This window comes from Hyla sarda, chromosome 5 (assembly GCF_029499605.1).
Source record: "Hyla sarda isolate aHylSar1 chromosome 5, aHylSar1.hap1, whole genome shotgun sequence".
In the NCBI taxonomy this organism is placed as follows: Eukaryota; Metazoa; Chordata; class Amphibia; order Anura; family Hylidae; genus Hyla; species Hyla sarda.
In genome coordinates, this window is record NC_079193.1 from 279,706,822 (window position 1) to 279,733,499 (window position 26,678).

General features: G+C 40.7%; 1 protein-coding gene across 10 annotated transcripts in view; it reads right to left on the minus strand.

Annotated features, from left to right (window-relative positions):
- Nucleotides 1–26,678, minus strand: part of CCDC178 (coiled-coil domain containing 178) — a 372,333-nt gene that overhangs the window by 76,220 nt on the left and 269,435 nt on the right. For 6 of the 10 annotated variants that reach the window (XM_056521798.1, XM_056521799.1, XM_056521800.1 and 3 more), the window contains exon 17: nt 25,867–26,016. In XM_056521798.1, coding sequence (XP_056377773.1) covers nt 25,867–26,016 — 150 coding nt within the window. Of the gene's footprint in view, nt 1–5,834; nt 5,851–12,641; nt 12,717–25,866; nt 26,017–26,678 lie in introns of those variants that run through there. The other 4 variants (XM_056521806.1, XM_056521805.1, XM_056521807.1 and 1 more) reach the window with 2 other exon arrangements.

Consider the following 26,678-nt stretch of genomic DNA (forward strand, 5'->3'; position numbering starts at 1 on the left):
CCTAACCTTTAAAATATCAAAGTTTGCATAAATAAAAAAATAAATAAAAAATGGTAGGGCCATAATATAGTAAATGTCATTGTGTATATTGTTGGTCATGTCTGATGTGGATTATTCAACCATGAGAGACACAAGAAAACATGACAGGAATGGTGTCTGGCTCGGTTGCCTAATCGACCCCAAAGATCTTCACTTGCTGGTCGTTTTTTAGCACACAAATGCTCGTTCAGCCAATCCCTGGCGATAGTGTTGACCTGCAGGCATTTTCAGTCAATTCCTTTGTGGCAAGACCAACTAAAACCAGAAATTGATCACTCCTGTTCTTCCAATTGTGAACAAAGTAGCAACAGTTGGAATAAGATTTTTTATTAACAAGTTAGATAGAAATGGCAGTACTCCAGGGCCATAGTACTGTGTATAATAGCTTCAGACCCTGGAGACCAGGAGCCACCTCATAATACAGCTTTGCTTGGTCTGGTTCATCTAAAAGCTGTAGAAATCTATTAGTTTTGTTATATGTGCTGCTCCTTACTGTAATAATATTTTTACTTAACATTGTTCCAAAGACATCTTACATCCCCACTGTTTTTCTACTACATTAGTGACATAGCATATTTTTCACATCAAAATAAAATAAGAAAATGGTTGGGTTCAACGCAGGAGTGGATGCAACACACTCCAACACCCAAGCATGACAGACTTTCTTTAAGTTATTTTCAAGACATGTGTTTTTTTTACTATAATAACTAAAGCAAAGTCACACAAGCTGCAGCCATTTGCATCTAAGGAAGAGATGTTTTGCTTTGGTGATATAGTTAATGAGTCTAAAAATATTCAGTATAATAATTCTGTCAAAGCCCCCACAGTCTCCTCAATGAGCAGAAGCCTGCAGGATTCCAATGGGGAGCCAAGTAATGAGCTCTCAGCATTCGCTCCCACATCGTCCAGGCGAAATATACTTGGGCCTTTATGGTTCCGCATCATTAGCAGCATGAAACAAAGACACATGCTTGACTTTAATAAGCGACTAAAGTTGCTGGTTTATTAGACTGTTACTGCACATAAGCTCTATTCCAGAATGACAATACAGATCTATACAAAGAAAAGACAAGGGAGGACTCTAGACACAATATATGGAATGAGGTGTGCACGCCAAATTATTGTATGGAGAAGCCGATACACTATGCCCATTGGTATGGATCACTCAGCTGGAGAGCTTGCAGAGATAGGACGCGCAATGAGTGTAACAACATATGTGACTGAATTTTACTTGAACAATTTGCAAGAAAGAAATGAGCAAGTCTATTCCCTACTGGGAAAGGTTCAGATATGATTAACTGGGGCATGACCAAATAGGTCAATGATATTACAGTGCATTTCCAACACAATAATTAAGTGGGAAATTTCTGTGATTTGTTTTCCTTGTTCTTCATGTAGCAATAATGCATTAGCATGGATACAGTTAGTTCCTTTCATAACAATTCGCATCTTCACAATCATTCTCATTTAGGAAACAAACTCATTTACATCTCTATTTCTTAGTCTTCAGCCTACAAACAAGCCCCACGTGCAAAACAAAAAAGCTGAGCTCAAGTTAATGGCCTTTCTTAAAGAAATAAATCAAGTAATATTTTCTATGAAACATCTAAAAGGAAATGTAATAGGAAAAAGCATAATATTGTTCATTGATTATTTCCTTTTGGGTTAGGTATTGCTAAGAATAATAACCGTTGCCTGGGCTTATTCCAGGCCTATTGCAGTTTCAGTAAAAAGTTTTTATTCTTTTTGTAAAGACAAGTTATTTTCTATACTAATTCCTCTTTCTTTTTTCAAGATCTCCTCTTGCTTTTATTTATAGAAACCTTCATAGTTTACTTCCAGGTAAAACTCTCTTCTGGTGATTGATACTTAGATGCTCAGGCAGATATGTAAATAATTATTGGTGTGGTTTGATTAGACACTGGGTCTTGTCACATGAGGGAGTAAAAGTGCTTCCCCCACCGTCCTATAAAAAGCTTCTCAGAGGCTACTTTGGGTAGTGTACCTCTTGGTGAGAGATTGTTGACTGCAATATATTCCTCTATGATGCACTCAAAGATATTTTGCCCATTGTACAGACTTTGAGGTCTAAGGACTTAGAGAAGTAGGATGGTAGCTTTGACTTAGTGCCCAGTAACTGTAAACTTTGTTTGCAGTGGTGTAGTGAACAAGAAACTTAGATTGTTAGGAAATAGAATCATATCATTTGCCAACATTGAAAAATCCCGTTTTTTTATCCCACAACAGTCGAGTTTTCTTATGGAGGCCTCGTGCTTCAATCCCGACTCTGCTGTCTGTACCAACTGCTGGTGTGATGATCTGCAGAGCCACTGTATAGGACAGTTGGATTGTCTGTACTAGTTAATAATGTTTCATTCTACTCAAACAACTCCTTTTTGGTGTGTTTTATATATTGGGTTACGTTACTGCCGTGGCGCCGTGTCTGCGGGGGGGTGCGGCCCAAAGACTGGTTTGAGTGGCATTGGGGCCGCTCTGCCGGTGGGTCGCTCCCCACTGTGGGCATTGGTGTCGCGGCGGTGGTGGTCGCCGCTAGGTGCTGCGCCATTTTATGCTAGGGACGTTAGGGACCCACTCAAAATAGGTGGCCTTGACGTGGCGAGTGGGCTTGTACTTTTTGATCAAAAATGTATACTAACAACCTGTTAGTTTTTGATATTATGCTGAGAAGCAATCAGATCATTATACAAGATTATAGATGTGCACCATGTCTGTTTTTCTACCCGAATTCACATTGTGATTTCTATCCCCTCTTTTTTTTGTTTGAACATGTTGTCTGCACTCTTCCCCACCCCCTCAGCCCAACCCTATACAAGTAGTAGTTAGCTACACATGGGTCATTTCTTTCCTAGCAGCCTCCCAGTCTGACTGGGAGAGCATGGTAAGTGAGCCATTACACCCTGTTCACACTGGTGTGGTGCTGTGCGGTGTCCGTTACTGCCGTGGCGCCGTGTCTGCGGGGGGGTGCGGCCCAAAGACTGGTTTGAGTGGCATTGGGGCCGCTCTGCCGGTGGGTCGCTCCCCACTGTGGGCATTGGTGTCGCGGCGGTGGTGGTCGCCGCTCGGTGCTGCGCCATTTTATGCTAGGGACGTTAGGGACCCACTCAAAATAGGTGGCCTTGACGTGGCGAGTGGGCTTGTACTTTTTGATCAAAAATGTATACTAACAACCTGTTAGTTTTTGATATTATGCTGAGAAGCAATCAGATCATTATACAAGATTGTAGATGTGCACCATGTCTGTTTTTCTACCCGAATTCACATTGTGATTTCTATCCCCTCTTTTTTTTGTTTGAACATGTCTGCACTCTTCCCCACCCCCTCAGCCCAACCCTATACAAGTAGTAGTTAGCTACACATGGGTCATTTCTTTCCTAGCAGCCTCCCAGTCTGACTGGGAGAGCATGGTAAGTGAGCCATTACACCCTGTTCACACTGGTGTGGTGCTGTGCGGTGTCCGTTACTGCCGTGGCGCCGTGTCTGCGGGGGGGGTGCGGCCCAAAGACTGGTTTGAGTGGCATTGGGGCCGCTCTGCCGGTGGGTCGCTCCCCACTGTGGGCATTGGTGTCGCGGCGGTGGTGGTCGCCGCTCGGTGCTGCGCCATTTTATGCTAGGGACGTTAGGGACCCACTCAAAATAGGTGGCCTTGACGTGGCGAGTGGGCTTGTACTTTTTGATCAAAAATGTATACTAACAACCTGTTAGTTTTTGATATTATGCTGAGAAGCAATCAGATCATTATACAAGATTGTAGATGTGCACCATGTCTGTTTTTCTACCCGAATTCTCATTTTATATATTGGGTATTGCCATAATCGTAGCGACCCACCATATAAAGATAATATAATTTTTACAGCACAGTGAACACCTTAAATTAATTATAAATTAAATGTTATAAATTAATTTATAAAAACACCAGTATGTTCTAAATTTTTTACAATATTTTGGAGTTTTTCACAAAAAATGGTTGCATGAATCAACAAAAAATACCACTAATATAAAGTACAATTTATCATGAAAAAACATTCCCATAATCGCTTTGCTCAGTACAAGCATTCCAAAGTTATTACCACCTAAAGAGACACATGTCATATTTGAAAAATGGGGCTTGGCCATTAAGGTCAAAACCGGTCATGTCATTAAAGGGTTAATTAATAGATTATTTGGGAGTCTAGCTTGGTTTCTAAACAGAGAGGGGGAAAAGATGTCTCAGTAGTTAAATCAGTGGTCAATAGGTACAGTAGTCTAGTCATGGTCATCTAGAATGAATGGACGTCAATAAGTACAGTAGTCATGGTCATCTAGACTGAATGGAGAAAAAAAAGGACATGAATGCCATACATCAATATGTCATGTGTAAGTCACTAGATTTATAGGTAACTTGTTTATTTGTCACCAAATCCTGACTTATCTCTTATAGTAAATACTTTCCATGTATCCCACAAAATATCTCTATGTAGCCCAGGTAAAAATGACAACTGGGTGCTATTATTTCATTTGTCAAAAGAATGTGTCCCAGCATAGACTCATACTATTTGGTCGATTGGGAATTTTAGTCAGCTATAAATATATTTAGATTTTTACTGCTGACTACCAAGACATTTATAGTCCAATCTCCAGTTCATATAAGTTAAATATTTTAATAATTTTAGAATTGCTCTCAACCCACAAAACCCCCCAAAAAACTGCCTGACATTCTAAAGACTGAAAAATAAGAAACTGCTCTATGCTACATGACAGGGATAAACTCTTGGTCACACGCACAAAGAGCGAGGAGAGAACCATTTAGCCACACGCTTCTCTCCCCACTCGTTCTAGTGATTGGTCAGGGTCTGAATGCTCAGACCCTGATTGACCCTGATATTTAACATGTCTCGTTTAACAAGCACACATTAAACTTCTTAGAATGCAATGTAATGGATGAGAACATTTGAGCTATATTTGCTTATGACCTTTCACTATAAAAAATTTTTATACACAAATCAGTACAGAGTATTGAACTTAAAGGGGTATTCCAGGCAAAAACTTTTTTTATATATATATCAACTGGCTCCGGAAAGTTAAACAGATTTGTAAATTACTTCTAATAAAAAATCTTAATCCTTCCAATAGTTATTAGCTTCTGAAGTTTTCTGTCTAACTGCTCATTGATGATGTCACATCCCGGGAGCTGTGCATGATGGGAAAATATCCCCATAAGAACTGCACAGCTCCCGGGACGTGAGTCATCAGAGAGCAGTTAGACAGAAAACAACAACTCAACTTCAGAAGCTAATAACTATTGGAAGGATTAAGATTTTTTAATCTAAGTAATTAACAAATATGTTTAACTTTCCGGAGTCAGTTGATATATAAAAAAAAGTTTTGGCCTGGAATACCCCTTTAAAACAACGTGAACCTAATCAGGAACTTATTGAACCTTAAACAAGAAATCAGTGATTGGTGATAAGAAATACTGCGGAATCTGTAGGCGCTATATAAATAAATAAATAACCCTTCAACTGTTTTAGTTTTTCTTTTCTGAGAAGTTATTCCATATATTTTCTTATATAAAATATTTTTATGCTACATTGCACTTAGAAACAAAATGTCCTCTGGTATTTAGTCAGTCATGTTTACATCATCTAGAGATTCCACATACTTCCTTCAACATACATTTTACTTGAGAGTCCATTTATTACATTAGTTACCTTGTGCTGCCACATTTTAATTTGCTCAGCAGTTTTAGTGACATAATACTTTCCATGAAATGCCCAAGGACCATTAAATAGAGTCCCTCCTCGTAACACGTTCCTGAAAGATCAGAAATATTTTCATTCTGATTCCTTGCAACAAGTATATACACTGCTCAATAAAATAAAGGGAACACTTAAACAACACCAAGTCAATCACACTTCTGAGAAATCACACTGTCCACTCAGGAAGCAACACTGATTGACAATCAATTTCACATGCTGTTGTGCAAATGGAACAGACAACAGGTAGAAATTAGACCATTTAGACGCCGCGATCAAAGTTAATTGCGGCATCTAAAGTGAAAGTAGAACTATCCCTGCAGCTCAGCGGAGCTGATTGGGACTATCGCGACAGAATCACAATGTCCCAATCAGCTTACTGGACAACAGGAGGGTCCTCACCTGCCTCCTCATCATCTGATCAGCGATCTACTGCTCCAAGCCTGCTCAGCAGGCCGGAGCAGCAGAGCGCCATTAACATTGATCAATGCTATTGTAACAGTCCGGACAGGTAACTGAAGGTGGATCCACTGGACCAGAGGAGTGAAGACGTGGGCCGTACCCAGGTAATGGAATCTAAGGAGCTACTGGTCTTCACCAGGGCCCGCCGCAAAGCGGGATGGTCTTGCTGCGGCAGGTAGCCCCCAGGTCGTTCCACCAGATAGCGACTCGACCCCTCTGGTTGCTGAGATATGCGCGGTACAGGAGGAACAGGCAAAAGCGTAGTCAGGCGTAGCGAAGGTCAGGGCAGGCGGCACAGGATCAGAAGCGGTAGTCACTAGCAACAGGTCAAGGCAGCACAGGTTCAGAAGCGGAGGTCACAGGCAAGGGTTGGCAACAGGCAGGGAACACTATAATGATAAGGAACGCTTTCTCTCGGCACGAGGCACAAAGATCCGGCGAGGGCAGGAAGGAGCTGGAAACCTTTATAAGAACAGTGAGGGCCAGGCACCAATCAATGGAGCGCTGGCCCTTCAAATTTCATGAAGCCGGCACGCACGCGCCCTAAGGAGCGGGGCCGCGCGCGCCGGGAGGCAGAGGCAGTGTATGAGGACGGGGCCGCGGGTAAGTGGACATGGGATGCGGCGTGTGTGCGGGGACCGGCTGCCACACTAACCACATCCCCGATGGAGGAGACCCTGCGCTCCCGGTCAGCGTGTCTGACCGGGACGCGCAGGGACACCGTGGACCGGGCAGAGACAGGAGGAGGAGACAGGAGCGCTCACTGTTACAGTACCCCCCTTAGGTCTCCCCCTAGAAGGGAGACATGGAAAGAGTTAGGAATCCTGAGGGAAGGAGGAAGATGGAGTTGGTAGGACACCGGGTTGATTCGCTTCTTGATTTTATAGGGTCCCAAGTAGGAGGGACCCAACTTGTAGCTTGGGACCCTGAATCGTATATATTTGGAAGAGAGCCACACCTTGTCACCAGGGAATAACTCTGGAGGAGCTCTGCATTTCTTGTCTGCCTGGGATTTCATGCGGGCAGAGGCTTTAAAGAGAGCGTTGCGAGTCTCTCGCCAGACAGACGAGAAATCCCGGACAAGGTCGTCAACTGCACGTACGGGAGAAGAGGAAGTCAGCGACAGCGGTGGAAGAGGGTGGCGACCAAAAACCACAAAAAATGGAGACTTGTTAGAGGCAGAGGAGTGCTTGTAATTCTAGGAAAATTCTGCCCAGGGAAGCAGATCGGACCAGTCACTGTGGCGTGAGGAGACGAAGTGGCGTAGATAATCTCCCAAAATTTGATTCACTCGTTCCACTTGGCCATTGGACTGAGGGTGATGGAAAGATGAGAAGTTCAACTTGACCCCGAGCTAACCACATAGCGCCCTCCAGAATTTAGAAACAAACTGTACCCCTCGGTCTGAGACAATGTGCTTGGGGAGACAATGGAGGCGGAAAATGTGTTGGAAAAACGGCAGAGGTACAAAGTGAGCCATCTTCGAGAAGTGATCTACCATGATCCAAATGACTGTCATTCCATTGGAGGAGGGAAGGTCGGTAACAAAGTCCATGGCGATATGGGACCACGGAGTCTCAGGAATAGGGAGGGGTAAGAGAAAACCAGCTGGCTTCTGGCGAGGCGACTTGTCCCGAGCACAAATCATACAGGCTTGGACATAGTCCGAGACATCTTTTTCCACAGTAGGTCACCAGTATCTTTGGGAGATAAGCTGGAGAGACTTCTGTACCCCAGGATGACCTGCAAATAAAGAGGCATGGCCCCACTTGAGGACACGTAGCCGCTGACGTGAGGGTACATAGGACTTGCCTGGAGGGAGAGAATGCAGATCCACTGGAGCAACGGCAATTATGCGCTCGGGTGGAATTATATGTTGGGGAGTAGTTTCATCGCCCACCACATAGGAAGAGCGGGAAAGGGCATCCGCTCTGATATTCTTGCTCGCTGGATGAAAATGAATCACAAAATTAAAGTGTGCAAAGAACAACGACCAGCGAGCATGACGTGGATTCAGCCTTTGAGCGGATTGGAGGTAAGCAAGGTTCTTGTGGTCCGTGAAAATACTCACAGGGTGGATGGAGCCCTCGAGAAGATGCCTCCACTCCTCAAGTGCCAATTTTATGGCCAACAGTTCCCTGTCACCAATAGAATAGTTTCTCTCGGCGGGAGTGAAGGTCTTGGAGTAAAAACCGCAAGTGAGTGTCTTGCCCCAGGGTGACTTTTGGGTGAGTACGGCTCTGGCTCCCACTGAGGAGGCATCCACTTCCAGGGAAAAAGGCTTAGTGGGGTCAGGTCTGGAGAGTACAGGTGCGGAGGCAAAAAAAAGTTTTCAAAGACCGGAAGGCCTCTTCAGCTTGAGAAGGCCATGATTTAGGATTAGCCCCTTTCTTGGTCAAAGCTACTATGGGAGACACCAGAGTGGAATAATGGGGAATGAATTGCCTATAATAATTGGCAAAACCCAAAAATCTTTGAATGGCACGGAGTTCAGAGGGGTGTGGCCAGTCCAGTAGCACTGAGAGCTTGGCTGGGTCCATCTGTAGACCCTGGGCTGAAATGATATACCCTAGGAAGGGCAAGCTGGACCGCTCGAACAGACACTTCTCAATCTTAGCGTACAGTCGATTCTTTCTAAGGCGCGACAGAACTAGACGAACATGGGCCCGATGTTGGTCCAGGTTGGTGGAGAAGATCAGGATGTCATCAAGGTATACAACCACGCAGGTTTAGAGCAAATCTCTAAAAATGTCATTGACAAATTCTTGGAATACCACAGGCGCGTTGCAAAGACCGAATGGCATCACCAGGTATTCAAAATGGCCATCCCATGTGTTGAAAGCGGTCTTCCACTCATCACCCTCTCTGATTCGGATCAGGTTGTAAGCTCCTCGCAGGTCCAACTTGGTGAAAATCCTAGCCCCACAGAGACGGTCAAATAGCTCAGAGATCAAGGGGAGAGGGTAACGATTCTTGACGGTAATCTTGTTTAGACCTCTGTAGTCTATGCAAGGACGGAGAGAGCCGTCCTTTTTGGCAACAAAGAAAAAGCCAGCCCCAGCAGGAGAGGAAGATTTTCTTATAAAACCTCTCTCTAAATTTTCCCGAATGTAGTCCGACATGGCGAGAGTCTCTGGTGGTGAGAGTGGGTAGATTCTACCCTGGGGTGGAGTAGTCCCAGGCACCAGGTCGATAGGACAATCGTAGGTTCTATGGGGTGGAAGAACCTCGGCTTGCTTCTTGCTAAAAACTTCAGCGAAGCAGTGGTAAAGCTCCGGAAGCCCAGGTGGGGGAGGAACAGCAGGGTTTTGCTTGACAAAGACAGACTTGAGGCAACGGCCGGAGCAAGAGGCACCCCACTTCAGGATCTCTCCGGAGGACCAATCCAGGATGGGACAGTGACGCTGAAGCCAAGGCAAGCCCAGGAGGAGTTCTGAGGAGCAGTATGGGAGGACCAAGAACTCCAAAGTCTCTGTATGCGAAAATCCAATGTCCATCTGTAATGGCAAAGTGCGGTACTGCACAGTGGCAGAAAGTCTTTCTCCGCTGACAGTAGAAATGAAGCATGGCTTGGGCAAACGAACCACAGGGATCAGATACTTGTCAACCAGAGAGGCGTGGATGAAATTACCGGCAGATCCGGAATCCAAGAAGGCGGTAGCAGCAAAGGTAGACTTGGCAGGCACAGTGAGCTGAACCGATATTGTAAGACATGGAAAGGAGGAATCCCCACCTAGCAACGCCTCTCCTACGTTCACTAGGTGCGTGCGTTTCCTGAACGCAGAGGACGGAGAGGACAGTCTTTAAGGAAATGCTCAGTACTGGCGCAGTACAGACACAGATTCTCATTTCTTCGACGACTGCGTTCTTGAGTGGTCAGGCGAGACCGATTCACCTGCATGGCCTCCACGGCGGGAGACCCAGAGAAGGGTTGCGGTGGACACTGGAAAACCGGAGCTAGCTGAGGATAGCGTCTTGGACGAGCTTTCTCCTTTTCATGCTGCAGTTCCTCTTTTCTCTCCAGGAAACGCTTGTCAATCCTAGTGGCCAGCAGTATAAGGTCACTAAGGGTAGATGGCATCTCACGTGCCGCCAGGACGTCCTTGCTTTCACTGCGTAGTCCCTTCTTAAATGTGGCACATAGTGCATCATCATTCCAATTCAACTCAAGAGTGCGGAATTGGATGGCGTAATCACCCACGGTAGAACCTCCTTGGGTCAGGTTCAGTCTCTGCAGAGGACACCCGGGCAGGTTCCTCGAATACACTGCGGAACTCTTGGCAAAAACACTAACCGCATCCCCGACGGAGGAGACCCTGCGCTCCCGGTCAGCGTGTCTGACCGGGACGCGAAGGGACACCGTGGACCGGGGCAGAGACAGCGAGCGCTCTGATCCAGAGGAGGAGACCGGAGCGCTCACTGTTACAGCTATGCTATAGCATAGCATTGATCTGTGTATGCAATCAAAAGATCACATGGTATAGCCCCCAGTGGGGGCTAAAAAAAGAAAAGTAAAAAGTGTTTAAAAAAAAAATAGAATAAATGTGAATAAGCCCCTCCCCATATATGGTACCACCACTTGCGTAAATGTCCGAACTATTAAAATATAAGGTTAGCTAAACCGCACGATTGATGACGTACACTTAAAAAAATATAAAAGTCCAAAACTGTGCATTTTTGGTCACCTAATATACCATAAAAATATTAATTAAAAGCGATCAAAACGTCCAATCAATAAAAAGTGATCAAAACAAAAAGGGTACTGATAAAAACTACAGACCAAGGTGCAAAGAATTAGTCCTCATACCGCCCCGTACACAGAAAAATAAAAAAGTTATAGGGGTCAGAAGATGACAATTGTAAACATACTAATTTTGCTGCATGTAGTTATAATTTTTTTAAAGTAGTAAAAAAAAATAAAACCTACATAAACTGGGTATCCTCGTAACCATATGGACCTACAGAATAAAGATAAGGTGTCAATTTTACCGAAAAGTGAACTGTGTAGAAACGGAAGCCCTAAAAAGTAGCAAAATGGTGGGTTTTTTTCCCATTTCACCCCACAATTAATTTTTTTTTTATTGCAGATTATGTTATAAAATAAGTAATGTCATTACAAAGTACAATTGTGAAACAAAAAAAAACAAGCCCTTATATGGGTCTGTAGGTGCAAAATGGAACACAATATGATTTTTAGAAGGTGAGGAGGAAAAAACTAAAGTGCAATAACGAAAATTGTTTTGATTCCTTAAGGTGAAAATGGGCTGAGTCCTTAAGGGGTTAATCATTCGTAGAGATCCCAAGGAAAAAGGTTTTTCTTTTTTTTTTTATGTTAGTACTAGCCATTTTATCATTGCGGGGACATGGATCCTTGTAAAATTAATCTTTGTAAAACAACCATTCTTTAGACCACTGATGTATGAAACTGGTGTGGCATAGTAGGACAATGTTAAATAGGTACCACAACAACAGGTAACAAAAAGGCTTCAAAGGCATTCATTATCTGCCCTAGTTCTAAAACCATGAAAAAGCCATTTGCTTTGGGGGCCTTAGCCCTTTACTTGGTGAAGAAGTATTAGTTGTGTACTCTACAAATCTGGCCTTTATGGAAGAGTGGCAAGAAGAAAGCCATGGTTAAAAGTTAGCAACATGAAATTTTGTTTGGAGTTTGCCACAAGCCATTTGGGAAACAAGGCAAACATGTGGAAGAGGGTGCTCTGGTTAGATGTGTAGTCGAAACCCAACACTACCTATGACCCTGAGCACTTCATCCCCACAGTGAAACATAGTGGTGGTAGCATCATGCTGTGCTTCTCGTCGGTAGGTAAAGGTAAACTGGTTAGAATGATTGGAAGATGGATAGAGCCAAATACAGGGCAATCCATGAAGAAAAGCTGATGCAGTCTGAAAAAGGCTTGCAACTGGGACGAAGGTTTCAAAATGCTCTACATGTTGTGTTGATCAAATGGCAAAAGTCTATTTAAATCTATTTAATTCCATTTTGTAGCAATGGCACTTATGCAAGGCACTGTATGACATGGAGATGGGGCTATAGCTGTAGAGTCTGGTTAGAGGTGGGGACATCATTCAATGGGCGGGGCTAGAGCTCAGAGACTAGATTCAGCCAAGCCTCCAGAGACAGCATAGGATGATGCATTGTCTTTGGAAAAAGAGAGGAGTCAGGAAGCTGGAGACAACACCACACTGACAATGAAAGTACTACACAACTTCCTGTCAGAGGTGAAACATGCAAAACCATGCTTAATCCAGTACAATTTGTGAGACCCCAAGATATATAATTAACTAATATAGTGTTAACAGTCTTGAACAGTCTAAATTTTGAATATTACGTTACAGATGGAGTTACAGATATTTTGAATTTCTCACCTAGGGTAACTTGCATCCAATACAATATAGCAGACTCGATAGGGCCAGACACTTGTAACAAGGCTTGTGGATTACCTAAAGAGATGAATACACACCATAAACCAGGACAGCTGCTTTACTGCCCAGCAATGATATTGTGAGCCATTCAGGGGTACGGTAAAAAAATGTACTAAAATACCTTCTAGTCAACAGTGTACAGTGTCTGCCGAGAAGGCAGAAGCTTTTCGATCAAATTAGTATGCAACATAAGGCAGCTGTATATTCAAATGGGTTTTCTAGCAATTTGGTTGTTTTCCTTATAATAACAGGAAAGAACATTTTGATTTTGAAGGTGACAGAGGCAATATTACCAGAATTAAACAATCTGAATTAGCTTTTTCATGAAATGTAATATGTTTTATGCTTTTAGATTGGACGCTCCAATGCTTTCAGATGAGCCTTTTCACTGTCACAGTCAATGACCAGGAACAGAATAAGCTCTGGAGGTAGGATTATCCTCAAATTTAATTTTTTTTTTTTTATAGAAAAAGAAGTTAATAGCAAATGTTCCCAGCTAACTGTAGGTTCATCTATGCTATAACTAGAGAAACAAGAAATAATATCGGATTGAAAGAAAAGTCGAACATTAGTAAACAAAGGGGGGTGTTGGAAAGATTGCAATTCAGCCTCAGCTAAAAGCAAATCTTTTCATCAAGAAAGATGAAAATAGGCGACACGTACGTCAAGTGTTTAAATGATCCCTAAAGGATTATGTTTAATGCCATTTACCAAGCAGCAAAGCTGTAAAATATAGATGCAGGCTCTTGTATACAGAAGGCAATACTTCTTTATATTTTTTGAGCAATTTATAAAGGTCTTTTAATACATATTATTAGACAGACCCTATAGATCCCAACCTAAAGATGGCAATGCATGATTCATGCCCTATAAATCTGCCTTTTTATATAAATTTGCAAACTGTTCCTATCCTCATCAGATCTGATATAGTTGTAATGTTTTAACTGCTAAAATGGATAATGAACCAAACCTCCCATTCGCCCGTTATCTTTCTGATTCGGTTGATGACAATCGGCAAGGTTGGTGCTCCAGGAGAACACTGACATCATGGCTGCTGCTTCCTCACTCCAAACCAACCAAAATAGCTAAAATTTAACAACTTTTATTTAATCCAGTTAAAACCTATATTGACTATAAAATGGATACAGAGTCATCGGTCTACAGTATATAAAGACTCAAAACAGGGTAAATTCCCTCCAGGGTCAATCCCCTATTTAACACCCTTGTCAAACCCGACGCGTTTCCCCGTGGGTTAGATAAGTCCACGGTTCATCAGGGGTTATACTTAAACCCCGGATACACAGTGGAGAAATATACCTTATTCTATTCAATGTGTAACAGACAGGATAGGCACATAAAACATATAGCATATAGCAAGCAGGGTTAGTTAGTGTGCAATATAATTTCTGTGGGATTCCTCTTCGTATCTAGTCTCCAAAGATGTATTTGATAAGCAATAGAGCCAAGGTCCTTGATATGACCTCCAGATTTAGTTCCACTTCCTGAATATCAAAATACAGCAAGGAATGCCCATATGATATGAAGTGGGCTAATAAATACAATTATACAAAAATACAAAAAAAAAAAAAAAAAAATAATTGTATTTATTAGCCCACTTCATATCATATGGGCATTCCTTGCTGTATTTTGATATTCAGGAAGTGGAACTAAATCTGGAGGTCATATCAAGGACCTTGGCTCTATTGCTTATCAAATACATCTTTGGAGACTAGATACGAAGAGGAATCCCACAGAAATTATATTGCACACTAACTAACCCTGCTTGCTATATGCTATATGTTTTATGTGCCTATCCTGTCTGTTACACATTGAATAGAATAAGGTATATTTCTCCACTGTGTATCCGGGGTTTAAGTATAACCCCTGATGAACCGTGGACTTATCTAACCCACGGGGAAACGCGTCGGGTTTGACAAGGGTGTTAAATAGGGGATTGACCCTGGAGGGAATTTACCCTGTTTTGAGTCTTTATATACTGTAGACCGATGACTCTGTATCCATTTTATAGTCAATATAGGTTTTAACTGGATTAAATAAAAGTTGTTAAATTTTAGCTATTTTGGTTGGTTTTGAGTTAGTAATTAGCTAAATTGGATTCATGTTCCATATATCAGTGATTTGTTGCTTCCTCACTCCACCTGGCTGCGAGCATACAGCAGCCGTGACATGGTGGAGCACCACTAGTGGACCAAGCCTGCTAATTATCATAAACTAAATAAGGAGGACAGCGGGTGGATGAGGCTACGGATCAGCCCATGGTAGGTATCATTTTCCTCAATATCACCTGCACTACAATCCAGTACAAACAGGATAGTGCAGAGACACTGATGAGAGATTTCCTTTAACATGTGCGACTTTTGTTCTTTTGCCTGTGCAGAACAATAGGGTGCGCGAGGCACAGCTGATTGGCTTTAATCAAGATGCCTGCACCTTTTGATGAATGTCAGTCAATTACTCTTACAGAGCTAATGTGGAGTGGACCTGTCAGTCACCCCAGTGTAACTGCCTGCGTCTGCTCCCAGCTGGAGTAGCCACTGCGCAAAACTGTGCCACTTTTGCAAAAGTCACATGTCATAAATCATTGTGTGAACTGTTCGGCTAGGAAACCACAAAACGCCCCCTGGATTTGTTGGTGCAGAAAGCCATACACACCGAAGAAAAGTCATAAATGCGTCGCACAATGTCCGCCATAATTATATAGGCAAATATATTAACCAAGTTGGGCCTCATAGTATGTATCCAGTAGGACAACCAGTAGGGCATTTTTTGCTTGGTGATTACTATGCATATATTGTTAATCAGATCACAAGGAGATTTGAGAAGGTGTACAAGAAAACATTTTGAAACTAACAGAATATTTAATACTAGACACAAACAATAAGGAGGTGATCTCACTACGCACACTAAAATGTCAACATTAAAATGTAATAGCATAGGCAAAAAGGTAGCCCAAGTGGTGGAATAAGCTGTCCAGTTAATAAGCTGTCCATTAAGTGTATATCAGCTACTAGAATAATGAAACCTTTAGATAGCTTAACTCCTTACGACCCAGGATGTAAATGTATGTCCTGGTGCGGTGGTACTTAACGCACCAGAACAAACATTTTCGTCCTGTACATGATGCGAGCACCTGACCGGCGCTCACATCATGCACAGCAGGTCATGGCTGCTGTTAGCAGCCAGGGACCTGCTGATAATGGCAGATATCAGTGATCGCGCTGATGTCCGCCATCAACCCCTCAGATGCAGTGATCAATACAGATCACAGCATCTGCGGCAATGCAGGTGTTATATTGAATGATCGGATTGCCCACGGCGCTGCCGCAGGGATCCTATCATCCAAAATGAAGGACGGAGGTCCCCTCACTTGCCTCTGTCCATCTCCAGGGGTCTTCTGCTATGATCTGAGATCAAGCAGACCAGAGCAGAAGATCGCCGATAACACTGCATAGCACTGAACAGTATTAGCAATCAAATGATTGTAATAAATAGTCCCCTATGGGGACATAAAATGTTTAAAAAAAAAAAGAAATAACATTTGAAAAATCCCCTCACCCAATAAAAATGTAAATCGTCCCTTTTTCCCATTTTACCCCCAAAATGTAAATAAAATGTAATAAACATATTTGGTATGACCACATGCGTAAATGTCTGAACTATCAAAATATAATGTTAATGATCCCGTCCGGTGAACAGCGTAAACATAAAATAAAAAAAGTCCAAAATTGCTGCTTTTTTTGTCACATTTTATTCCCAAAAAATTTATAAAAATCTATTTAAAAGTTTCATATGTGCAAATGTAGTATTGATAAAAAAGTACAGATCATGGCGCAAAAAATAAGCTCTAAGTTATAGGTAATCAAAATCGAGGGATTTTAAACATACTAATTAAGCAGTAAATAATAGAAAGGTATGTAGTCATGCGTATCATTTTAGTCATATGGACCCAAAGAATAAAGAAAACATGTCTTTATTACTGTAAAGTGTACAGCGTGAAAACAAAACCTTCCAAAATTAGCAAAATTGTTGTTTTCTTTTCTATTTCCCCACACAAATAATATTTTTTGGTTTCGACATACATTTGGTACATGGTAAAATGAGTGATGCCGTTACAAAGGACAACTGGTCACGCAAAAAAAAAGCGCTGTGGGTAAAAATATAAAAGAGTTATGATTTTTAGAAGGCGAGGAGGAAAAAACAAAACAGCAAAAATGAAATTGGCTGTGTCCTTAGAGCAAAAATGGGCTGTGTCCTTAAGGGGTTAAAGGGGTGGTCTGGCAAAAGAATCATCTTGTGTATGATGTCAAAAAGTATAATGTAGCAACTTACTAATATAATGTTATTAGCCATAGTGCAGAGATAGTCTATATCAGCCAAGCGGTTTCCCTTGTAAGCTGTAACGTAACGTCACAGGCTTTAAAAGCTTGTCTGTTCCATCCCTGCTCCTCCCTCTTTCCTGTCAGCCTAGCACAAGACCAATGATGTGAATAGGGGATCTGGTATAATTGGTCATTAGATGTATGACTCATTAGATAAGGCAGCAGGGAGCCCATTATGACAGAAACTGTTATAATTTAGAACAGCTTCCTGCTGCCTTATCTAATGAGTCAGCAGACTTGCTCTCAGAGCTGTGACTTCACAGCTTACAAGGGAAACAGCTCAGCTGATAACATTATATTAGTAAGTTGCTTTTTTATACTTTTTGACACACACACACAGGTTGTTTCTTTCACTTGGACAACCCCTTTAAGGGGTGATGATCATACACCTTTATATGGCATGTTGATTGCCCCCACAGATTATTCCTATTTAGTGTTTTGTAGCAGAGGGGAATCAGCATGATTATATTAGGGGTATGTTTGGTGTGCCCAGTGGGTGGGCATACACATTTACTGCTCGAGGATATATATGCAGCATTGGCTGTGCTCAGACAGCAGTATCTTGTGAGATGACCAAGATCTATGTGATTGACATACTATAAAAAAAAAAAAAATAAAAGCTATATGATCAGTCCCACCCACTGTAGGCCCTTTTTAATCTTTTGGAAAGAGTTTATTACTATTACTAACTTTCTTATTCTACAACTTTCTTTTTACTAACTTTCTTATTCTACAACTTTCTTTTTTTTAAAAGCAGTGAACATATGAGCTTTGCAGGTTGAAGCGTTGTCAAAAAATAGTGTGGAAAAGATACAAATCTGCCATTTGAGCAGTACCCATAATCTGTGCTCTGTGGCAAGATGCTTCATCCTAAAATTGACTTAGGCTGCGTTCACACGGCCGTCTAGACCGTCCCGTTCTTCTCCCGTCAAAAATAAAAACGGACTTTAAAAAAAAAAATAACGGATGTTATCCATTTGTATCTGTTATTGTTCAATTAATAAACCAAAAAAAAATATTTTTTTTTGTTCTGAGCATGCTCAGAAGTAAAAAACGGATCAAAAATCGGATTGAAAAAACAGATGCAAACTGCAAATGGATGACATTAAAGGATCATTCGTTTTCCATAGACTTCAATGTTAAATTTACTGTATCCATTTTTTCTTCAGTTTCTTTGAGGGTAGAAAAAATTCTGCATGCGCCGTTTTTTCTGCCGTCAAAAAAACTGAAATGGGTGCAGACGGGTACAAACGGATGTAAATGCATTGTAAAAAAAAATCCCATTGACATGAATATTGACACTGAATATTACTTTTATATAATCCTCCACACTCTGTGATTGCTTTTCTTTAGTTCTTTATTCCACAGTAATATTTTCTATATGTAAAACCAATTGTATTCTGCCAATTTCTTACTGTTCTGTAACCTATTTGTTTTTAATTTTGTTGTTATACATTTTTTTCCATGGTATATGGCTGTAGGTTTTCTATGCTGCCACTTTGACCTCTTCCTTGGCCTACCCATATCCTTTCTATTTGTTTTATACACAATTGACTGGGAACAACCAACATCTGTTGTTACACTCTATGTTGGATTTTTATCTTGAACTCTTAAAATCCTTTTCATTCAACTGACAATTCTCTTGTTGTAGCATTTTAATTGGTCTATTTTTTTCCTCTACTTGATCTGAAACTAGCATAAATTCTTTCAGGCAAAATTATTATTTTTATTTTTTTTTACAAAATCAGAATGTTCATCCAGTAAATAATCATTGCTTTGTGACATATCTATGATGTTTATATTTATTACAAAGTAAAAGAGCTGGGTGAACATCCTTTAAATGTGGTGATTCCATAATTCCTGCCAGGGGTGTACTGTATGTCACCGACTTGGCAGCTTGGTCACAAAAAAAAATCTGTCACCCGTTAGTAATTTCACTACACAAGAGATCTGAGTCTAGAGGAGGAACTCTATCTTTTTAAAAGATTAATATCATCTCTACATTTCTGCATTGTTCTATGTACTAGACTAATTAGGATCCTATGTTGCACGTATTATAGCTCTTATTGTTTATGCTTCAACACACAGTAATTATGCTTTGCAATACTCGTTGAGAGTAAGTATAGTTTACAGCTTTGTAAACACTTTCTTGTGATGGCACCCTAATGATTCTTCTAAGACTGGTTAATATAGGGGAAAAAGTGAATAAGCAGAGGTACAGTTCTGGTCACGCACTAATAGTCTGAAATGGAAACATTGATTTCCAACTATTGCAAGACTTTAGATAAAATTAATTCTTGCTGGCGTATATATTTATTGCACACTAAAAGTGGAGCTTATGCCTTTGCAACATATCGCAACGCTCACTCTTCATTGCAAAGGAAAAGCGAGGCTGCCATCAATAGCATCCAATCTAATTTCTGCTTTTATTTTTTTATCAGGTTTCAAGAAATCAGATATGGAATTGGATTGGTAGGATCTGGGCCAGATTAAAGTTGGTTGAGGCCCCAGACGAAAAATGTGATGGTTGTTCCCAGTCACCTCGGCAAAACAGATATAACCAGGCCTTCCATTTCTGCCACATATAGACATAAGTGGCCACAGATTAATATGGCCCTCACCCCTGAAATCTTATTTATACTCCAGTTGTGTCTACACCTGTTCCATGAAGATAAGTTGGTGATCCTAAGCACTGTCATGTCTGCTTTACCTAAAAAAGGGGCTGAAATTCTTGCATGGCCGTCCTAGTGGCTCAACTCTCATAACTGGTAAAATGAAAGCTGTAGGCAAATCACACCAGATTTTGTCTCCAACAGATTGATAAATTGGGCAACAGAAAGGGTTAAATAAAAGAAATAGATTGAAATCTGATGTGTATGCAGGTAAACATCTATACGATAAGTATGATATAAGATGGTATGAGGATGTGATTATTTTTACTAATATCTGCCTTCCATTCTTTCCAGTGGAAAAGTTTTGTACATACAGTAGAAAAAATAAATATGTATATGTGAAAAGAATTACTCCAGCCCAAATAATACAGGATTCCTACAGCATCCTCAATGCCTCCTTTATCTTATTATGTGTCTGACATATTATTTCAATTTAACATATGTGGGGTCAATTTATGCTGAATAGTTATTAGAAGCCATGATAACAAAAGTCATTACACTGCAGTTCCGTTTTGACAGTAAAAATTTCTGCAACATTATCACAAATCCTCCTGCATTAGTGCAATGATCCTTACTATAGTTTCATATTAGAATGAAAAGGCCGCTCTAGCATACTTGATAAAAACTTCTTCCTCGCTCGTATTTTATACTTGTGTGTTTTCGAAATTTGTCACATTTTCCAAAAGGTCTATTTTCTAAGAAACATAAAATAAAAAAAATAAAAACTACATTAACCCATTCCTGTTTGCTGAATTTAAATGAGGACCTTTTCACACTGCCTTTTGCAGTGCCGTCTGGCATACAATTCTGAATTATGCTATTTTACCTTGATGTGTATGGAGTTTTTACTGCAAGATAAAGTGGATGAAATTTTAGGGGAGTGATGCTCTTTGCAAGCAAATAACTTATACTGTGACAATGTGGTGGTCTGAGAGATAGAAACATGCACATTTACTGTTGAGAGTGTTTGAGAGTAGTGAGAGGTAATTCTGTAATGACTCTTTATGGACCTTTGGTGAAACCCCTTAAAGGGGTACTCCGGTGGAATATTTTTTTTTAAAATCAACTGGTGCCAGAAAGTTAAACAGATTTGTAAATGACTTCTATTAAAAAATCTTTACCCTTCCAGTACTTTTTTCAGCTGTATGCTACAGAGAAAATTCTATACTTTTTGAATTTCTTTTTTGTCTTGTCCACAGTGCTCTCTACTGACACCTGCTGCCCGTATCAGGAACTCTCCAGAGCAGGTGAAAATCCCCATTGCAAACCTATGCTGCTCTGGCCAGTTCCTGATACGGGAAGCAGGTGTCAGCAGAGAGCACTGTGGACAAGACAAAAAAGAAATTCAAAAAGTATAGAATTTTCTCTGTAGCATACAGCTGCTAAAAAGTACTGGTAGGGTAAAGCTTTTTTAATAGAAGTGATTTACAAATCTGTTTACCTTTCTGGCACCAGTTGATTTAAAAAAAAAGTTTTCCACCGGAGTACCCCTTTAAGTAACTCCTAGACGGAGTAGGCTGAGGGTATAGGGTAGGATCATTGAGGATGCACAGTGCCACTTGAGGTGCAACTTCTCAGTACACCAGTGATGTATTGCATTGAATTGCATCTGTTCCTAGTAAAGAATGCATCAAGAAGAGAAATAGATTTTACCATACATTTGTATTATGTAATATTTAAACCTTCCCAAGCTTCTGTGAGTGTTGCGACCATCAAGCAGATTATGCATTTAACAGTATTACAAGCTGTTAGGTCTTTTGTACCTCACACTCTGACCGACAACAAAAAAGGGTACTTTACCATCCACTGCGAAGTAAAAAAATGAAGCATATTGTACTACTTATCAAAAATTTATAAAAAAGAAGAGTTGTCTAGAACCACCAGATCTGTGATCTATACTTAAACCCCTTTCAACCTGTGAAATATAATACACATACATCATTATGTCAAAAAGGAAGTATAGAGTAGGATCGAGAACTGATACCTGCCAGCAGGGACTGTTTATCCCACTAGATGCTAAAGTCAATACTATGGGAAACCCCGGCTTAAAAATGTCAAGAAATAAAGTAGTGGATGCATGGAAGTACAGTGAAAGAGTATAACCCCTTAAGGACTCAGCCCATTTTCACCTTAAAGGGGTACTCCGCCCCTAGACATCTTATCCCCTATCCAAAGGATAGGGGATAAGATGTCAGATCGCCGGGGTCCCGCTGCTGGGGACCCCCGGGATCTCGGCTGCGGCACCCCGCTATCATTACTGCACAGAGCAGACTCGCTCCGTGCGTAATGACGGGCAATACAGGGTCCGGAGCATTGTTACGTCACGGCTACGCCCCCTCGTGATGTAACAGCCCGCCCCCTCAATGCAAGTCTATGGGAGGGGGCGTGACGGCCATCACGCCCTCTCCCATAGACTTGCATTAAGGGGGCGGGCAATGATGTCACAAGGGGTGGAGCCCTGACGTCACAATGCTCCAGCCCCTGTATCGCTGGTAATTACGCATGGAGCGAGGCTGCTCTGTGCAGTAATGATAGCGGGGTGCCGCAGCCGAGATCCCAGGGGTCCCCAGCAGCGGGACCCCGGCGATATGACATCTTATCCCCTATCCTTTGGTTTTATTTTTGCATTTTTGTTTTTTCCTCCTCGCCTTCTAAAATTCAAAACTCTTTTATATTTCCATTCCCAGACCCATATGAGGGCTTGTTTTTTGCGTGACCAGTTGTACTTTGTAATGATAATCACTCATTTAACCCTAAAATGCATGGTAAACCCCCCCAAAAAACTTTTATGTAAGGAAATTCAAACAAAAATCATAATTTTGCTAATTTGGGGGTTTCGTTTTCACGCTGTACACTTTACGGTAAAAATTACATCGTTTCTTTATTCTCTGGTTCAATACGATCCATGGTTACATACATTTCTATTATTGCACTGCTTTTAAAAAATCTCAAACTTTTTTTTTTTTACAAAATCAGTATGTTTAAAATTGCCCTATTTTGATCACCTCTAACTTTCTTATTTTTCAGTATTCAGGGATGTGTGAGAGCTCATGTTTTGTGCCATGATCTTTAGTTTGTTTTGGTACCATGTTTGCGTATATGTGACTTTTTGATCACTTTTTATAAAAAAAATTCCAGTTTGATGTGACAAAAAAGCTGAAATTGTTTATTTTTCATTTTTTTTACGTTTACGGTGTTCGCCGTAGGGGATCATTAACATTATATTTTTATAGTTCGGACATTTACACAACCAACAATACTAAATATGTTTATTATTTATCATTTTTTATGCTTTTTTGTATTAATATGGGGAAAAGGGGTGATTTAAAACTTTATTGGGGGAGGGGCTTTTTCACATTTTTTTCCCCATTTTTAAAAACTTTTTTTGACATTTATTTTACACTTTTTTTTAGTCCCCTTACGGGACTATTAATAGCAATCATTAGATTGCTAATACCGTTCAGTGCTATGCATAGGGCATAACACTGATCAGTATTATCAGTGATCTTCTGCTCTGGTCTGCTGGAAGGCATATCAGTGCAGAAGACCCAGGGAGACTGAAGGAGGCAGGTGAGGGGACCTCCGTCCGCCATCTTGGCTGATTTGATCCCCGCGACAGTGCCGCAGGCGATCAGATCAGCCATTATACGTGCAGCACTGCCGCAGATGCTGTGATCTGTATTGATCACGGCATCTGAGGGGTTAATGGCAGACATCAGCTCGATCGCTGATGGCCGCCATTACCGACGGGTCCGCAGTTGCTGACAGCCACCGGGACCCGCCGTGAATGGAGCGTATGCAGCTCCTGCACTTGTGTCGCAGCTGCGCCGTAAATGTAAAAGTGATGCTATGCAGCGCCGTACATTTACGTTGCATGTCCTTAATGGGTTAAGCATGCATGGGATAGGTATAAGGCTATCCTTCATATAAGATAAAGATAAGTATAAGACTATCCTTCTTATAAGATAGGGATAGGCATAAGGCTCTCCTTCCTATAAGATAGAAATAGGCATAAGGCTATACTTCATATAAGATAGAGATAGGTATAAGGCTATCCTTCATATAAGATAAAGATAAGTATCACTATCCTTCTTATAAAATAGGGATAGGCATAAGACTATCTTTCATATAAGATAGAGATAGGTATAAGACTATCCTTCATATAAGATAGGGATAGGTATAAGGCTATCCTTCATATAAGATAGAGATAGGTATAAGGCTATCCTTCATATAAGATAGGGATAAGCATAAGGTTATCCTTCATATAAGATAGGGATAAGCATAAGGCTATCCTTCATATAAGATAGGAATAAGCATAAGGCTATCCATCTTATAAGATAGGGATAGGCATAAGGCTATCCTTCATATAAGATAGACATAGACATAAGGCTTTCCTTCATATAAGATAGGAATAGGCATAAGGCTATCCTTCATATAAGATAGAGATAGGCATAAGGATATCCTTCTTATAAGATAGGCATAGGCATAAGGCTATCCTTCATATAAGATAGGGATAGGCATACGGCTATCCTTCATATAAGATAGAGATAGGTATAAGGCTATCCTTCATATAAGGCGGGGACATGTACAATTCATACGTATTCAGAATATTGGGCAGACTAGATGGGCCAAATGGCTCTTATCTGCCAACACATTCTATGTTTCTATGTCTACATTTCTATGTAAAACAGGGTTTTTAATTTTTAAAGTTTCTGTAACAGTGATATGTGCTAGGTAGGGCTGGGGTCCAACAAGGAACAGTTGTTCTTAATCTTTGTAAGGGTGCTCATACAGTATTTGCAGTTGTCAGTTGGACTTGAAGCTTTAAAGAATGATCAGACATCGTATTCCCTGTCCTTTGGATAGGGGATAAGATGTTTATCAATGGAGTACCCCTTTAAGGCCAAAATAGGCCTGGTCCTGAAGGGATTAAGGCAATTTTATTTGTGTGCTATATGGGGGCACTATTGCAGTACCAGCAGGCAGTATTTAAAAACTTTACAGTAATATTATTTGGAAACTGTATGGGTGTGGGGTTGTTGGATCAAGTCAATATATTGACTGCTGTTTAAAAACACTTTGCATATATAAGCAGTATAAACATATATTGGAAACTTTGTAATGCATTGATGCCTCTTAGTCAGGGCTCAAGTCCTGCAGGAACGTGTGGGAACTGAGTTCTTGCACTTTTTTCACAGCAGGAACACCATTCCCATTAACAGGAGTCCTGCAGGACCAGCTCTTGGGTGGAAATCTTGGGTGAGTTCCCCCACTTTTTTTCCCAGGACTTGACCCCTGCTCTTAGTTCACTTAAAGTGAATGTGGCGCCTAGATTTTTTTTTATTTTTTTTTTTACTGATTAGAGACAGATACTGAATTTTTTTTCTCTCAAGTCTGTTTCTACTTTTTTTATTGCATTTTGTTTTCCATTTTATGGACATTTCTATGGGGACATTTATAACAGAATTTAGAGATTATACAGCAAGCCCTATGGCAAAAATAGACAGGAGCTGCCGCATTTATATCATTGGGAAAAGTTATTGGACATACTCTGTGACCTTTTAAGAGGTCATTCTACAGGAAGGGGGGGCTAAACTGTGTGCATCATCCATTGCAATTATATGCGTTCTCTCTCTACTGGTGTAACCTTTCACTGTCATGCTCTCTCTGATGGCAAGTAGTCTCTTCAGAACAGGATAACTTACCTTAATATTAGACCTAGTGGCCAGGCTAAAAGCTGAAATATTTTAGTATTATTTTATAATATAGATATCAAAATGGAGAATTAAAAAAACATTACTAAAATTTCTTCAAAAAGATGTGTAACAAATACTCAATGACACATTCCCTTAAAAGGGGTTGTCCCAACTCATAGGATAGGGGATAAGTATCTAATCATGGGAGGTCCAACTGCTGGGACTCCCTGCCACTATTGTATATGTGCGCCTCCGCTCCATTCATTGTGATTGGTTGAATCACAGCTCAATTTGAGATATTAAAGCTGAGCTGTGATTGGCTGTTTTGTGTTACAGATGCATTGGACTGACAAATCTGGGTCAGTGCACAGTGTTAGGGAGCTATTCCCTTTAAAGGTACCTGTAAATAATCCCTCCGTGTCGTCTCCATTTTGATCCTCTTCTCATAGTTGACCATTAGCTTGTCTTTTTCATCCAGAAAGCTGGTTTGCAGAATCTGATACTCTTTGGCTAATGCAACATTCTCCTTAAGTGCTGTATCCAAGGCTTTCTGCATTGTAAAATAAAAAATATGATTTATTATAGAATTTACAAATGGGTAAGAAAGTCTGCAATTAAATTCTAGAAATAAGTGGGCTAAAGTTGCACCATTAAAAATATATACACAAAAAGTAAAGTGAAAAACAAATAAAGAAATGCATTGCATTGGACCACTGAAATAAAGCTATTTGCATATATTTGTCAATCACGCCATAAGAATCATTGGATGAAGTGAACATTCTCCCTTAGGCTAAGTCTCCACTTGTTATTTTGCACTGCATTTTAGGGATTATCAAAACGCCTGAAAAATCGCCAGTGCTAGTGCCAGTGCTTTTCATTTGTGTGGAAATTGCACCTTGGCGTTTTTTTTTTCGCACCCAAAATTTCTTGGGTACCAAAAAAAAAAAGGATGCAGCAGTGATGGAACATTTTTTATTAAACGCAATGTATATATTTTATAACCCAATTTTTTTTATTTTTTAATAAAGTGTGTGTTTCACTTTTTTTTTTTTAATATATTTTAACATTTTGTATGTAGTACTACTACTCACAGCATGGAACAGACTGTTCAATGCTGGGAGTGATAGTACCTGTACTATAGACATATATCGTCCATAATATAGCAGAGAAGCGAGCAGGTCTATACATCGCTCTCTGCACTCTGCCTCTCTG